Source organism: Geotrypetes seraphini, chromosome 6 (genome assembly GCF_902459505.1).
Source record: "Geotrypetes seraphini chromosome 6, aGeoSer1.1, whole genome shotgun sequence".
Classification (NCBI taxonomy): domain Eukaryota; kingdom Metazoa; phylum Chordata; class Amphibia; order Gymnophiona; family Dermophiidae; genus Geotrypetes; species Geotrypetes seraphini.
In genome coordinates, this window is record NC_047089.1 from 189,907,091 (window position 1) to 189,924,779 (window position 17,689).

A 17,689-nucleotide genomic window follows, 5' to 3' on the forward strand; every position below is an offset into this window, starting at 1 on the left:
TCCACAATGAATATGCATGAGAGAGATTTGCCTGCACTGCCTTCTTGGTATGCAAATCTCTCTCATGCATGTTCATTGTGGATATCCTGAAAACCTGGCCTGCCAGTAGATCTCGAGGATCGGACTTGGGTAGTCCTGCTATAAGGTGTCCCATTGCTCTGTCGCGATGTCTATGTGGCCAGTCCATTTTTATGCTGGTTCCACCCATGTCCAAATGGTAGGATTAGGACATTTTCAACCTGGATGTTTTTCTGAGCAAAAATGGAGTATAAAGTTAGGCGTTCTGGCGGCCTAGACGTCCCGGTGGCTAAGACGTCAAAGTAGATAATTTTTTAAAAATTATATTTGGATGTCCAGCAGTTTGCATTCAAAAATGGCCATTTTTGTACCTCCAACTTCAGATATTCAGCTGGAAATGTTCAAGTTGGACTTAGACATTTTTTTCTAACCTGCCCCTCTATGTTTCCTTCTTAATATTATAAGCTGCCTTGCTATGAATGATCAAAAAAGCAGTAGAACAAATTTTTTTTAAGAAATATGTAAATACTGTGATGTGTTGGGTGGAGGATTTCTTGCATGGCTGTGCTGCACTGTAACAGCAAAAACCGCCTTTTCCTTACAGGTGTGCACTCTGACAAAGGAAGACAATCGTGTCATTGGACAGATTCCAGATGATGAGCAGTTGCACGTGTTGCCATTGTACAAAGTTGCAAACACAGATGAATTCGGCAGCGAGGAGAACCAGCTCGAGAAGATGAACAATGGGGCAATCCAGGTGCTCACCTCATTCCCTCGTGAGGTCAGGAAGCTGCCGGAGCCAGCAAAGTCATGCAGGCAAAGGCAGTTGGAAGCCAAGAAGGCTGCAGCAGAGAAGAAGAAACTGCAGAAGGAAAAACTGACTACCCCAGAAAAAATTAAGCAAGAGACTATGGATATGCAAACACTCCAGCAAAATACAGGTAATTGCCCCGGTGTGGAAGCTCTCAAGCTAGTGAATAGAAGGTAATGATTTTTTTTGTATAAACAAGGTTTGTGAGCAACTAGCATCATTTACGCATGTAAATTAGCTGTTTAAATATTAGGATGCTGACCACATGTAGGAGGTGTAGTAGAGAAGGGGAGAGGGAGTGGTTTGGGCAGGTCTACCATATCAATGCATATCTTACAATGGGAATCCATGTATATAGAAAAATCTACTTGCCTGCATTAAGGGGTATGGGTGTGGGGGGGCTTCAGACCTTACCACTGACATATCACTCTGTCTTCCAACACCGATTCCCTGTGATCATTCCTGCAGGCCTTCCAATGCTGCTACTCTCCCCCTTCTCCCCACCCAGTCATCTTCTCCTTGCCAGATTTCCCTTGGAAATAATGAACTTCCCTTAATACAGGGATTTCAAAGTCCCTCCTTGAGGGCCGCAATCCAGTCGGGTTTTCAGGATTCCCCAATGAATATGCATTGAAAGCAGTGCATGCACATAGATCTCATGCATATTCATTGGGGAAATCCTGAAAACCCGACTGGATTGCGGCCCTCAAGGAGGGACTTTGAGACCCCTGCCTTAATACATCTGATCACCATAAATTCTCCCAAAGCATCATCTTCCCCCTCCCAGAAAAAAAGACCTCCCTGGCAACTATGAATCCCACATCACACACTTCTACCTCCCATTCCCTGATCCCAGTCTTTAGCTTTACTGGGACCCCTGGTGTCTACTGGGAGCAGGAGCAATTGCCACTCACGTATTCTCTTATAACCCTTGGTTCAAAAATGACTGCCCTGCTGCAGGATTACCGTTAAAGGTCAAAGGGGCCATTTTTGAATCCAGCACCATAAGAGGAGTGGTGAGTCAGGATCATCCCTACTCCCACTAGACACTAGGGACCCGGTAAGGTCAGATATGGCAATTGTGAATGTGTGAGGCGGGGGGAGTTACTTTTATGTAATATCAAGAACCTGTTCTGATTTCCTCTCTGTGTACTACTTACTTCCTCACCTGTTATTGGGTTATACAGTGATTTAGGTGGTCGTTTCAGGCTGCTGGATATGGGCAGCCATCAACATGAAGTCTTACAACTATTGTACAATAGGAATTCTCCATATCCCAACCTGTATGTCTAAATTCACCTCTTCAGGTCCTATCTAAAATCTCTCTCCACCTATACCTCCTCTGGCCAACAATTTTCACTGGCATCGTTTAAAGGACAATTCTATAAACTAGATGCCTATATGTATTTCCCCGTGCATACAAACTGAATAGAATACCTAGTACTTATGTGCACCAAAAAAGTGCCATCAGGATGCCTAAGTACTTTTCTTTAAGGCTGTGCCTAGTTTATGTAACATATAAATGCAAGACAATGAATACAGGGGTGGGACATTTAGGGATGTAAGTTATGTGCATCCCTACCACATTTATGAGTCCATAGTTAAGTCAAGTCTACAGCTGGCTCAAATGCAGGCATATAAATGTTGGGCACACTGCTACTGCTATGCTAGAATTATGCTAGATAATGCTAGAATTCTATAATGGAATGTGGGTGCTCAGATGGCATTACATTAATGGGTGCTAGAATAGATGTGTAGAATTTCTCTCTTTCTTCCTGTCTCTCTCTCTCCCGCTGTCTATCTTTCTTTCTTTGTCTCTCTCCCTGCCTCCATCTTTCTTTCTTTCTATCTCTCTCCCTGCCCCCGTCTTTCTTTCTTTCTGTCTCTTTCTCTCTCCCTACCCCCATATATCTTTCTTTCTCTCTCCATGACCCCGTCTTTCTTTCTTTCTCTCTCTCCCTGCGCCCTTTCTTTCTTTCTGTCTCTCTCCATGCCCCGTCTTTCTTTCTCTCTTTCTTTCTTTCTTTCTGTCTCTCTCCCTTCCCCCTGTCTGTCTTTATGTATTTCTTTCTTTCTTCTATTGGCTCCTGGCGCTATCCATCACCATTTCCTTAGTACTCTGTACCCTTTGGCCCTCATCGATCCTCCACTGAATTTATCACCCTTTCAGTCCCAGCTCCATTCCTACCATTTACTTCCTTCCATTGCCTCCAAGGCCATTCTTCCTGTCCCTATATTCCACCCCCATCCAGCTTCTCTTCCTTTTTTACCCTTTTTCTTGTACCCCACCCCAGGACCAATTTCTCTCTCGTCTCTCCCCTGCCCCTCCCCATGGTACTGCAACTCTCCCCTTCCCCATTACTTTAACCCTCTTCACCCAACCACACCCCAACACCAGAGCCTGCACCAATTCAACCCCCCCTACCTACCTCCTCCCTGGCCACTGTACTGAATCTTTGGGCAGGCTGCCCCTCCCCAGCCCTTCACCCTGATGGACCCTCCACACACAACACCTGGTCCTCTTCCCACAAAGGTCTGCCCTCCCTCCCTCCGCATTGGTCTGGTCTCCTGGACCCCAATTATTTACCCAAGGCGACAGCAGCGGTCCTGACCTACCAACCCCTCCTCCCTCTCTCTGTGCCCCAAAGCAGTAGCAGTGGCAGCAGTCCTGACCCACCAACCCCCTGTTCCTTATCCAAAGCAGCAGTGGCAGCGCTGTAAACAGGGCCTTTCCTCTACACCAGTGTTCTTCAACCACCGGTCCATGGACCAGTGCCGGTCCACAGAAATTTCCTGCCGGTCCACAGGGCCGGCATGTGCATCAGGCCCAAAACTGTGTTCTTCAACTGCCGATCCGCAGTGCGATCGATGCGTTGTTAATAAGATTATATTATGTGTATATATGAAAAATGAATGGAAAAAATAGTGTTACAATTAGGACTATGGGGGCAGGGTCTGGGGTGGAGACTGAGTAGAGATGGGCAGGGTCTGGCCCACAACTTAGCCCAGTGTTCTTCAACCGCCAGTCTGTTGACCGATGCCGGTCCACAAAATAATTCTTTTATTTCTGCCGTTCCTTAGATGTAAAAAGGTTGAAGAACACTGATCTAGAGCAGTGTTCTTCAACCACCGGTCCGTGGACCAGTGCCGGTCCACAGAAATTTCCTGCCGGTCCACAGGGCCAGCACGTGCCCAAAACAGTGTTCTTCAACTGCCAGTCCACGGTGCAATCGATGCAGCGTAACTTTGAGACGGCTCCCTCTTCCTCACTGATTCAGTGCACAAAGCCACGGGCAGTGGCTCCTACACACCTCCTGCACTTGAACCGGAAGCCTTCTCTCTGACGTCGTAACATCAGAGGGAAGGCTTCCAGATGAGGCGCGGGACACGCAAGGAGCCGCTGCCCGCAGCTTTGTGCACTGCATCAGTGAGGAAGAGGAAGCCGGCCTGAAGATAACACCGGGGGCGGCATAAAATGGCCAGGCGGGAGCAGGCCAGAAGGTAAGGCATAGCATGGAGGGAGGGAGACAACAAAGGTAGGGGGGAATGATTTTATTTTTGGATTTAGTGATTGAATTATGTCAATTTTGAGAATTTATATCTGCCGTCTGTGTTTTGTGTAGTTTAATTTTGTGGTTAACCATTATGTGTTGTTAATAAGATTATATTGTGTATCTGTGAAAAATAAATGGAAAAAATAGGGTTACAATTAGTACTATTATGGGGGCGGGGTCTGGGGTGAAGACTGGGTAGAGATGGGCAGGGTCTAGCCAACGACTTAGCCCAGTGTTCTTCAACCGCGGGTCTACAGACCGATGCCAGTCCATAAAATAATTCTTTTATTTCTGCCGGTCCTTAGGTGTAAAAAGGTTGAAGAACACTGCTCTACACCATTTAGAAGTCCCGAGCTAGACCTGTTTAAAAAATGTCTAAGTGCCACAAAGTTACCCAGCCTAACCTGATGACTACTGGCGGGATTAAATCATGACTCCCCCACACTCCAGTGGTCAGTGACTCCTTCCCACCCCACAAAGATCTGAAAGAAAAAGTGCATACCTGTCTCTATAAAAGCAGCACCTGGTATAGAAAATCCTAGTAGAACAGCAAGCAGGTGTCTGGAGTAGACTCGTGGACGGTATAGTGAACCATAGAGAGGGGGGTTCCAGGTCCATATTCCACCTTTCTCACTACATTTAGGATAGAAAGTGTGAACCCACCAAAACTCACCCAAAGCCTACTACGGTATACTGCCATATAAGTGATACCTGTAGCCATAAGGGCTATTGGGGTTGTAGATAGGTGGGTATAGTAGGTTTGGGGGTTAGTTTTGGAGACTTACCATACATTATAAGGGGGTTCTGATGAAATGTACACCTGGCACCTTTTATGTGAAGTTTACAGCAGTGCCCCCTAAAGTGCCCCACTGCTCTGCTGGCATGTCTGTGTGGCCAGTGTAGTGGACCGCCTACATCCAAATGGCTTGGTTTTGGATGTTTTGAACTTGGATGCTTTTCTTTTTGTAAATAGCCGACAAAGTTGAATGACCTAAGGGCCAAGACATCTAGATAGGCAATTTTTGAAAAAAAAAAAAAAAAAAAGATGTCTTGCTGTTTCAAAAATGGGCGTTTTCACCTCCTGATTTTTGGACACATTTCTCAAGATGTCCAAATCAGACTTAGATACACTATCGAAAATGGCCCTCTTAGGCTTTAAAAATACATCTTTCTTTATAGATGGGATTCTCCTGAACAATGGATAGACTATAGATAAACAAAGCAGCCCTGAGCTTTGTAGTCACCCACATTGCTATGGCATTTTTTTCTCACTTTCTCTCCCAATTTCCTATAAGTTGTTTTTGCGCTCTACCTTTTATTTGTTTACCATATGTATATCCTGCTTTAACCAGAGACAGTTACAAGAATACATGCTCAGAAGAACTTTACAGTCGTTCTGTCCTGGCATCATCAGATGTCGTCACCCATTTGTGTGTCTGATCAGTCTAACTATTTAGAGGAAACACCTGGTACAAGTGAGAAACAATGACATGAAACTTGTAACTCTCTTTGCTGCATCTAGAGTACACGTCTGAGAATGCTTATATGTACAGCGATGTGAACATTTTCTACCCTCTCCTGATTTTGCTTATTATTGCATATTTGACATACTGAATAGTTTCTGATCGTTAAACAAAATATGATATTAGATAAAGAACATGGGTAAACACATAACACACTGTTAAATTATTGCATAATTTATTTAAGTTACAACATTATCCAACACTCCTATCACCCATGTGAAAAAAAATAACTGTCTCCTTAGTTAATCAACCAGTTGACCAAATTTAATTGATAATTACATTCAGTTGATTGAACACAGCCAGGCTTGTTGAATCTAAACCCTTACCATGCATGTAAAGTAGTCACCACAAAGTTTCTACAAGAAGGTTATGCCACAATTGAAGCAAATTCCAGAAGAGATTTTTAAAAATGCTGTTGAACTATCCGTTTGGAAAAGGCTACAGAGCCATTTCTGAAGCTCTGAGACTCCACCAAACCACAGTGAGAGTCATTCTGTCCAAATGCAGAAGACCTGGAAGAATGTTAATCTTTCCAGGAGTCACTGGCCTGCCAAAATTACTCCAAGGGCATAGTGACAATTCATTTGGGAAATCATAACGCCCCAGAAGAACATCCAAAGAACTGTGGGCCTCTTTAACTTCAGCTAAGGTCAGTGTTCATGGCTCTACAATAAGTAAGATATTGTACAAAAATGGATTCATGGGAGAGTAGGACTAAGAAAATAGCTGGTTATCCAAGAGTAACATTATTGCTCATTTCACCTTTGCAAAAACATATTGAATGATCCCCAAGCCTTTCTGGATAATATTCTATGGACAGACAAGTCAAAAGTGGAACTTTCTAGACAGCACAGGTTCCATACCAACAGTCAAACTTGGTGGTGGCATTTTGATGGTGTGGGGATGGCTGGCTGCGTCAGGACCTGAAAAACTTGCTATTAATAAAGGAACCATGAATTCTACTCTGTACCAGAAAATTCTTAAGCAGAATGTACAGTCATCTGTCCACAAGCTGAAGCTGAAGCATGATTGGTTTATGCAGCAAGGCAAAGGCAAGTCTACATCTGACTGGCTAAAGAGAAACAAAATGAAAGCTTTGGATTGGCTTAGTCAAAGTCCTAACTTGATCCCAATGGAGATGTTGTGGCAGGACAGAAAGAAGCAGTTCATGCATGAAAATCTACAAATATGTCTGAATTAAAGCAGTTCTGTACAGAAGAGTGGACTAAGATTCCTCAACAGCAATGTGAAAGACTGATATCAAATTATAGGAAGTGTTTGGATGCAATTGTTGCTGCTAGTTATAACATTTATGGGGCAGTTACTTCTTCACATGGGTGATATGTGTGCTGGATAATAACTCTTTCTTAAATAAATGGCTTAATAATTTGTGTTATATGTTTATTCAGGTTCCTTTTGTCTAATATAGTATTACACTTTGTTTAAAAATCATAAACCATTCAGTGTGACACATTTGTAATAAGGGAAAACAGGAGGGGGCAAAAACTTTATCATATCACATTGAAGTAGGTGCCGTTTTGCTGTATGCTTTCCAAAATTATCTCCTATGCCTAGAAATGACCTGTTAAAAATGCCTGCCTGAAACCGTGGGTAAACCTAAGCATTTACAGCCTGTACATATTTAAGGTTGTCTGTTGTTTGAAAAGGTCGTGAATGTGGGGAGGTCTTCACTTATGTGCATACTTTTAAAATTTGACTGCATGCATCTATTTTAACTCAGAAAAACTGTGCACCTTAATGTAAAATAAGTGCAGAGTTTTCCTGGCATAAATTTTAAAGCAGAAGCACATGCACACTTTCCACTATGGAAAACTGGCAAAATCCACACAGATAAAACTACAGTTATATTTCTTACTTCATCTGCACAGTTATAAAATTACCCCATGTCATCACAAAAACAACTCAAAGCAACCTGGGGGATACATGTTCCTAAATAATAGAATCAATATAGTAGATTTTGTCCTGTGCATGTCCAGACTGCTTAGATACAGTTTAATTTCCTTATTTACTATTCACTGGAGCAAGTCATTGCCCCCCCCCCCCCTATGCTGAAGCTCTAAGGAGAATATAGTATCCTTATGAATTATGTACCCTATGTACTTAAACAGAGGTCAGCAGTTGGAAAGGAATTATGAAGTGTGGGAGAAGACATGAGGCAGGGGACAACTGGTGTTGTGTATGGGAATTTATATCTGTATCTCCCCAAAGTGTTCAAATTTCATTTAGGTCTCTACTATAAATATCTGGTGAAAACATTAGCAAATGTTTTGTAATGATATGAATCTTAGGATCCTAGCTGGATTGTAGCATAGATTATTCATGATGGCTTTCCTAAATTATTTCTATACAAAAGACAATTTGATTGTGTGAAAGAAAAGACATGAGCTAAATCCAAAAACATAAACATTTTCCTATTTCCTGATCCATACCTATTGACATAGGGCATCTCAGAAAACAAGATGCTGCATTTAGTTGAATCTAATCTTTATATTCGATAGAAGGGCAGTACTTGTTTTGCCAACTTACAACATGTAGTAACAGTATGCCCTTGTGCACTTTGTATGCAGGTCTGCCACTGAACAGTCCACTTCCCCAGCAACCAATCAAGGTGGAGCCTCAGAATCACTACAGCAACTTCAAATATGGTAGTAATGCCGTTGTGGAAAGCTACTCTGTGCTGGGGAGCTGCAGGCCCTCGGATCCCTTCAGCATGAACAGTGTTTACTCTTACCATTCCTACTATGCACAGCCTAGTCTGCCTTCCATGAATGGGTACCATTCAAAATTTGCTCTTCCTTCATTTGGATATTACAATTTTTCCAGCAATCATGCATTTCCCTCACGGTTTCTAAATTACAGTACCACAGACTCGAGAAATAGTGGGTGGCTGAGCAGCAACTTTGAGAAAAAACCCGATGTTCCGATCCCGTCAGATAGCTCTAATCTCAGTTACCGGAATACGGAGTTCTCAGAGCAGACATCACATACAGTATCAAATGATCCCCTCTACCAAACTACATTCCCAGAACCTAAGGAGTGTGCAAGCCAGAATGCGGCATCCATGTCTCACAGAACACCCCCAAAGGAAACCACACCATTTGCACAAAACATGAGTTGTTTTAACCGAACAGTTAAACAGGAGCCAGTGGACTCATTGTCACATGCAGAGCCTCTTCAGAGATCCACTGGCAATGTACAAAATGCAACTATTAATCTGTCTGGGGTATCCACATCATCACACAATGCTAGTCAAGAGCACCTGTGGGAATCCTACAAACCAAAAAGAAGTGGGTCAACTTCTGAAAGGGCTACTACAAATGGTTCTTGGGATCCGTTTACATCCAATGAAAATGGCAGCATGCAAGATAAACTGGTGAATTCCTTCTCTGTACATCCAAGTCCTGCCAAGTTATCTTGCTCGCAAGATAAACAGTGGAATTTATTTTCTGGTGATGAACAATTGTCACAGCATAAAGCAAATCTCATGGAAACCGTTTGGAGCTCTTGCAAAATGAATGACAACACTTTAGTTCTACCTGTGTCAGCCAACTCCAGCCTGCAGGAAAAGACATGGAATCTTGGGCAAATGAGTTTTAATTCAGTTGTCAACAAGGGAAGCTCTGGGTTCCAAAACAAGCTGTGGAATTCGCTTAAGATCAATGAGCAGCAAATTCCAATACCTAGCCCTGGGTTGCACGGGAAACCATGGAATTCATTCACTGTATCAACAGCAGACACTACATTGTGTAGCTCCTTTCAGGCAAATGAGAATCCACTTTTACCTGGTTTGAGTTATCAAGAAAAACTATGGGATCCTTATAGTTTGGATGACGATCTGGAGGATTCGCCTGAAAAAAATGTGAAGGAAGATGAAGAAGAGGTTTGGTCTGACAGTGAACATAACTTCCTGGATGAAAATATTGGTGGTGTTGCTGTGGCGCCAGCTCATGGCTCCATCTTGATTGAATGTGCAAGGAGGGAGCTTCATGCTACCACTCCACTGAAGAAACCTAACCGGTGTCATCCTGCGCGCATCTCTCTGGTATTCTATCAACACAAGAACCTAAACCAGCCCAATCATGGTTTGGCTCTTTGGGAAGCTAAGATGAAGCTGCTAGCAGAACGAGCAAGAGCAAGGCAAGAAGAGGCAGCCAGACTTGGACTCCCACCGGACATCAAACCCTTTGGGAAAAAGCGTAAATGGGGAGGTGCTACTCCATTAGAGCCCCAAAATCAAGAGAAGAAAGAGTCTGTTCCTGTACGGCAAGCAGTGGCCATTCCAACTAATTCTTCTACCACTGTGTCCTCCTATGCCTATACCAAGGTAACTGGGCCATACAGTCGCTGGATATGAGATTAACACAGCTGGATATGGCTGTTTTACCTCAGTATCTGTGGCACTGGAGTACAGTGCTGCATTGTGGTGCTTTCCTTCGACGCATGTAGAGGAAATTCTACTCAAGTGCAAATCTTCTACAACTGCACTTCGAGGAAAACAAAACAAACTATTTGCTGATAAGGTTTTTCAGTAACCTAATATTTATATCTCTGCATTTTTTTAAAATCAATCCTTGTACATCAAAAAAAATGGAAAGAAATTTATAGCATCCTTTCACAGATGAAAGGTTTTTAATTACATTTAAATATGTATTTATTGGATTTTTTTTTATAACAACAATGAAACTGATATATGTATATAAAAAGAGAGAGATATATAAAAAATGAAAGAAGAATACCAGCGAATTCTGTACAGGTCATTATAAGCTGGCATGAATCTTAGCTTGGAACCCACCCGAACATGTTCTTTAAAGTAATTTGGAAACGCTTTTACATCTTATTTGTAATTAAATAATGTGCATATTGTGCATCCGAAAGATAAATCATGTATAGATACAGTATCCCTTTTGAATAAGATGTAGAAAAATTGATTCTCCAAGAAATCCATGAGTTTTAGCAGAAGATTCTTTTCTCTCTGCAGATACTTGATTTCTACAAGCTGTATTTCCATAAAGTACACCTAATGTGTGTTTCAGCCTGATGGTATCTGTGTATTAGGTTGTAGCAGTAATGCAGTCACACAGGGCTCTTCAGAACCAGGCTGGGATGTTTATTTCCTCCCCCAGCAGTATTCTGACATGGGGTCATAGGTCACTTGACCTTCTCCACTTCTCTTCCTGGTTTTTGCCCTGTTTATTGTCTTGATAGAGTGCTCCTACCTCCCTCTATCCACTCCTGCCCCCAAGAAGAGAGAGATAAAAGCAAGCCTTTCACCCCATCCAGCTTTCTTATCCATAAGTTTTCTATTAACAGGGAACCATTAGAAGTGCTTTACAGAAGACAGCTTTAAAGATAGAGAGAATCAGCCAGGCTTTTGTGGTGTCCATCTGCTGAGAGATTTTTAAGTTAACATAATCCACGTGAGGCAAACAATCACAGGATAGCAAAATAGATGACTGGAGTTGGTTAGCAAAACCCTTTTTGGGAGGCGCATGCTAGCTGGGTGCTTCTACAGTAGATTAACCCCTCTTTACAGTATTATTTTATAGTGGAAAAGACAAGGCTGATGCTGAATGTTATGGCAGCAAATATCTCTGCCCACAGCAGGGCAAAATCACGACAAAAAAAGGGCTACTGTATCTTTAACGCAAAGCAAAACTGTGAATAGCTCAAATTTCCCTCTGTGTACATCACTGTTGCTCTGTCTGGTGCTGTCAGTCTCCTGGGGCATCCTCCTTGGGCAGCTATGCACTGAAGTGTCCCAGTAGACTGAACTACAAGAGTGACTCGTGAATCCTGTTTTGACTTGTTCCTCCACTCTTATACATGGTGCATGCAACAAGAGTTTCAGATGCAAATGTTAGAAAACAACAACACAGGTTTCTTATGTGGTGCCATTTCCTATGTCGTATGTTGAACAATGACTGCGGCACATTGGTGCTTTTCAACTGAAAAACAAAACAACTGTTTTCATCAAAAAGTTGCTAGCCTAAAAACAGAACCCAGCAGTACTGTAAAGTCTCTTAAGGGCCTCGCCACGGCAGAAATGCCACCCTATAAAAATGAGATTGTAGTGAGATGAAATATGGCAGCTCTAACTTCCACTGCAAGAGGTGCTTTTGGTTTCTGGTGAAATGCAATCCCTTGTCCTCTTGGGTAAGGCAATCTGTGAGCCAGTCCATGACCCCATCACCCCACCGTTTTGGTCACTGATGGCATCATGGACTGGAAATGCACAAATTAAGACTTTTGCAGATTTCCAGGATTTGAATGAAAACAACAATCAATCAGATTTGCTTTACCCCTAAAGAACATTACATTAAGTCATTGAGAACTGGATGTTAGAAGGCAGGTGTGTATCACATATGGCACTCATCTGGCCTCAATGACATAGTGGGTCCTTTAAAATAACACACAGCAGCACTGTGATGCAAATGGATTTTTAAAAAATTATTATTAGTTTTAAAACAAATGGAAACAAAGAAAAGCAACCCAAATTGGATGAGCATTTAAGTCAACTGCACTCTCCTGTGCCTTTAAGAGAGCTGTGAATTAATGTCTCTGTCATTTTACTGTGATCTTCTTGCCAGAACACTGGCACAGAAGAACAACCAAGATCCCTGTAACTATCCTGCAAATGTACGTGACCTGCTTTTATCTGTAAATAGTGAAAGGTTTTCTTTTCCCCTCTTTTTCTGGAAGCACTTTCACCTGAATGAAAACAGTATAGGCATAGATTTATCAAAAGACTTTGGCTCATTTTTCATCTGTGGGAAGAAGACTTTGATAAATCATGCGCAGTATGTTTGAAAACAGATTACTGAGGGAGAGCTGTAAATAATGGCAGAATATTTTAACAGGTTTTCACTGTCCTCTCTACCACTGTACTTGTAAAATTTTACTTTTCTGTAAGATAATTTGTCCAGGAGTATATCAGGTCTTAGAATTATTCAAATTAATGAATTTATAGGAATGCCGCTGAACTTCATAGTCCAACAAGCTATAGTAAAGCATGCTAATTTTTCTAGTTTTTTGAGGAAAAGTGAAACTACAGTTTTGTTTTGAAATGACGTACTTCCTTTTGACTATTGCATCAGTACTTCTGCTTAGGTCTTGTTGCACTTGGACTCGTATGTTAGCTATCACTAAGGATTGCCACAGCTTTTACAGCAGTCACATCTATCATGTGAACCATTATCTTTGTATAGATGTATGCTGGCCTAATGAATGGGTCAACGAACCCAATTTTCCTAGGACTAAAGGAGCCACAAAGGTTTTGCAATCCAGTGTTCCCTCAGCTGAGCAGGAGTTTGCCACCTGTATTCTAATAGCAAGGTAATGTTGCAGTCCTCATGCAGTGTGAATCACACAGCCAGGGAGTCTTGTAGTATGTCTGCCTCACACAGTCAAACTGTGGAAGGGTTGCTAGTGGACTCCCACACAGCTTAGAGGAAACCCAGCTCTACATTACAAGTTTCCACAGAAGAATGTGATTCACTGAAATTGTGCATCATTGTCCTCTCTTGCTCTGACCTGCTCACTCTGTTTCATCCGGAGGGAATGTTAACTCCTGAAAACTAGCCAAGAAATAAATTAAATCAGGCCTATAAAAATGTATTACCTTAAATTATATATATATATATATTTTTTTTTTTTTAATTTAGTCTTTATTTCTATGCACAAAAGAGTAAAAAAAAAATCTGTCATTTTTTAGGGGTACTGAGAGAAGGTGACAATTGATAATTAACTGTATATCGACAGTCTAATTCGGTTTCAAGTTTTGAATTTAGTCCTAATTTTCCAAGTCTTATCTCAGTGAATTCTACAGGACCACACGAGACTTATCGGAATGAGGTTAAAAGTCAATAGCTGTGATAGATTGATAACAGCTTTATAAAAGGTCCCTCACTTAGAAGCGTATGTCCCCCCATTTTGCATTGCTGGAAAAATGAGGCAGAGCAAATTCAGCTTAATTTCATAATTTGCTCATCTAGGGATGACAATATGTTCATTTGTCTGTTATTTCAATGCAATTTTTGAAATATTAAAGTTTAGAAGTGTGGTTCCCCTTCCTTCTTCATCGCAGGTCAAGCTTCATCTGCAGAAAGGCAGGTGTGAAGGCTGGCTCCACAACATAGGTCCAGTTTTGTTATCCAGTTGGCCAGACAGGGTAGCACAGAGGGAGGGCAGCTGCTGCTACTACAGTGGTTTAAGAGAGGCACTTTTGTTCAGACTTTTGACCTATCCATTTGATTGGAAAAGTATGTGATGGGCTCCAGTGCTGCATATATTAAAAATCGTATTATCAGACTTGTTGGAAGCCCATACAGATAAATCTTTTGATGACACCAGTCCTCAGACCTGTAAGCCACAGAGGAAATGGCTGGTCATGCATTTGATAGTGTCCCTTCAGAACAGCAAAAGTTTCTATAGATGTTCCCATGATCCTCTGTGCATTATCACCCAGGTTGGTGCATCGGAAGCAGTCTGTTATTGAGGAAGACCCGGGGGAAGCCACGGCTTGCCCTGGATCGGTAACATGGAATGTTGCTACTCTTTGGGTTTTGGCCAGTTACTAGGGACCTGGATTGGCCACCATGAGAACGGGCTACTTGGCTTGATGGACCAGTGGTTTGACCCAATAAGGCTAATCTTACGAGTGTTATGCATAAAAGCATTTGGGAAGAAAAAGAGAAGTACAGATGCATTGTTCAAAACAAAATTATTTACACTACATGTAAACTACCTCAAATCTTAGTCATTCAAAATTAGCATGCTTCAGACTTAGCAAAAACTATGCACAGCTCACTAACCTTGCTGCTGAATTTTCTTCTTTCTCTGCTGGTCTGATCAAGTTTACCTTTGTGAGGATCATGGTTGAGTTTTGATTTCTAATGTTTCTTTTTTCTTGCTGTGAAAAGCTGTTATGGTTGAGCATTAAACACTGAGCAGCATGAAGCAGAGTACTACATTTCCAAGTTTTGTGACAGAAAAGGTTTACAAAGAGGCCAGGAGGCACATAGCTACTGTATTAAGGAAAAGACTCGCATGTGGCTTATTAAAGGGAAAGTCTCAGAAACAGGAAAACAAAAATATATACTGTATATCTGGTGGTGGGGTGGTGGATGGGGTTCCAGAATTTTCTAGGTTTTCTGTCTCTTTTTTGGGCTGCTTTAGTTGTCTCTTAAAGGTATCCATTCTTGGTTTTTTGCCTCACTGCATGTATGGATTTGTAGTTCTGATTTCTTAGGTGAAATCAGTCGGAAAATCAGAGCTACGAATCCATACATATAATAAGGCAAAAACACGAGCTGGGTCACTTGACTTGGGAGAAGGTAGCAGAATCACTATCATGTTTTCTTCTGATTTTATTTTTCAACTTAAAAATATATTCTATTTTATTCTGAAAGTAAAATACCAGAGAGACCCAAAATAGAGGGGAAGGATATATTTTTAAATGTTTTGTACTTAGCAAGATCTCACTTAAAAAAAAAAGTCTGTCCATAGTAAAGCTGAACTCCTGGGAAGTTAAGAAAATGCAATGAACTGTTGCCATATTTTATATATGTATCTGCTTCTCTTCCCTTTTGGTTAGTGACAGCCCTTCAGTGCATTTTTTCTGATAGCTAAATTAACTCTTTCTACTATCCTGTTTCCTCCCATTTTGTATTGGTATTTCATACTATCCCCATAGCGCTGTATGGTGAGAACAGTTCATGTCAGCTGCTTTTTTTGAGCTTTATCTATCACATAAACTGGTTATGATTTCTTATTTGGCTCTTAAAGGACATCTTTGGCAGGAAAACAATGTTATCAGTACGCTCTGGGGATGCCCATAGCTGATATCAGGGTTTTCAGTCTTTTGTAGTGCTTTCCAAAAGTTGGCCTTATGCTGAGAAGTGAGGCAAGAAGCACATAGAGTTCGCAACTATATTCATTGCAGATATTAGGTTCATTGTGCTCTGCTTCACCTCCTCTTGTATAACCCTATAGTGGCTATAGTAACCATTCCAGATTCCCCAAACCAGTCAAAAGCCTGACTGCTGGAATGTCTTGGTTTTGCTAGCAATGATCCCCTTCGATTCCTTCATGGTTATCTGAGCCAATCCCAGGTTTTCCTAGATTTTTATGACCTGTATCCATCCTTCACTCCTCCTGGGCTTAATGAAACCAAGCTTAGCACAGTTCTGGTTTTATTTACCCTTGTTTTGGGGAGTCTGCCTTCCTGTATGCAAACATGTAGGTCTATATAGCAGATCACGGATTGCCGAAAGCTGGCAGGAGCATCTGTTTATGGCCTGAGGCAGTAGGTGCAGAGCTGGATGTCACACCACAGTACTGTCACAGAGCCGGCTAGGCTTGCTGCTAACACGCTGGCCATACTCCCTCTTTTAGGCAACCTGGGGGAAAACACACACTGTTGGCAAGGCATGAGGACTTATGGAAATGCCCCGAGGAAAGGCTTGGCACCTTAAAGAGTGCTTAGAAGTAATGTTCCTTATAAGTGAATAACAATTGCTTTGTCAAGGAAGTCAAGTAAAACACTATGGGAGTAATTGTAATAAGGTAATGCCTAGAGATAGGAGCTCCTACGTGTGTCAAAGGCTCTTCTGTGCACTAGGTGCTATTCTATAAGTTAGTGCCTAATTGCAAGGGGGTGTACACATGGGCATAGTGTGGGAGGGCCACAGGATGGAATAAAAACTAGGCATGTCACTTGATGCACCTAGGTCGGCCAGCTTACACCTGCCATTGACATGGCAAAAGAGGGCACACCAGTACCAACTTAAGATTAGTATCCTGGAATGAAATCTTGGCACCAAGATGTTATTTTTGAATTGGTGCTAAGCGCCTGGCATTGGGACACCCAGACCAAGGTGCCAAATTATAGAATTGCCCTTAATGTGATCAGTGTAGTAATAATTTTTTTTTTTTTTTTTTTACTGTATGGTATAAGTGCAGATCCCGTACCTGAATGTAACTAGCCTTGAGCTACAACTGAAAAAGACATGAGCTAAATCCAACCAATTCAATGCATTTGAATATTTGCAAGAGTGGATGTTAAAATATATGATATTTCTAAAACAAACTTACTAATTTTCCTGCTGAAAGTGTTTTCAGTGCCAGTAAGACATTTTAAATCTCCAGATTACATACAGTAAGGTTCAGCTTAGAGGCTTCTTTACTAAAGGGCGTCAAGATTTGGAATTAATGTGAATTTTAACACGTTAACTGTAAATCTAACACTGATATTTTTAAGGGTTTTTTTTATCTACACTAATGTAGTCATTAGTGTGCAATACTTGCTAGGAATTAACATGAGGTCACTTAGGGCTTCTTTTACGAAGCCGCGTTAGCAGCTTTATCGCACGCAACTTTTTAGCGCGCACTAACTCCCGCGCTAGCTGAAAAACTACCGCCTGCTCAAGAGGAGGCGGTAGTGGCTAGTGCAGCCGGAAAATTAGCGCACGCTATTATGCACGTTAAACTGCTAACGTGGCTTTGTAAAAAGAGCCCTTAGTATCTCCTAGGTAGGAGACTCTTAAGTGATCATGTGTCAACTCGGCATTATCCAATTAGGGTTAAATTCTACATAAACACCTAAAACACGGCACTTAGCACAATTCTATAAACCAGTGGTTCCCAACCCTGTCCTGGAGGAGCACCAGGCCAATCGGGTTTTCAGGCTAGCCCTAATGAATGTGCATGGAGGAGATTTGCATGCCTGTCACTTCCATTATATGCAAATCTCTCTCATGCATATT

General features: G+C 41.8%; 1 protein-coding gene across 1 annotated transcript in view; it reads left to right on the forward strand.

The window, feature by feature from the left end:
* Positions 1-17,303, forward strand: part of TET3 (tet methylcytosine dioxygenase 3) — a 360,566-nt gene extending 343,263 nt beyond the window's left edge. The window contains 2 exon segments of the mRNA XM_033950022.1: positions 623-959; positions 8,495-17,303. Coding sequence (XP_033805913.1) covers positions 623-959; positions 8,495-10,281 — 2,124 coding nt within the window. The 3' untranslated portion in view covers positions 10,282-17,303.
* The last annotated feature ends 386 nt before the right edge of the window (positions 17,304-17,689 follow it).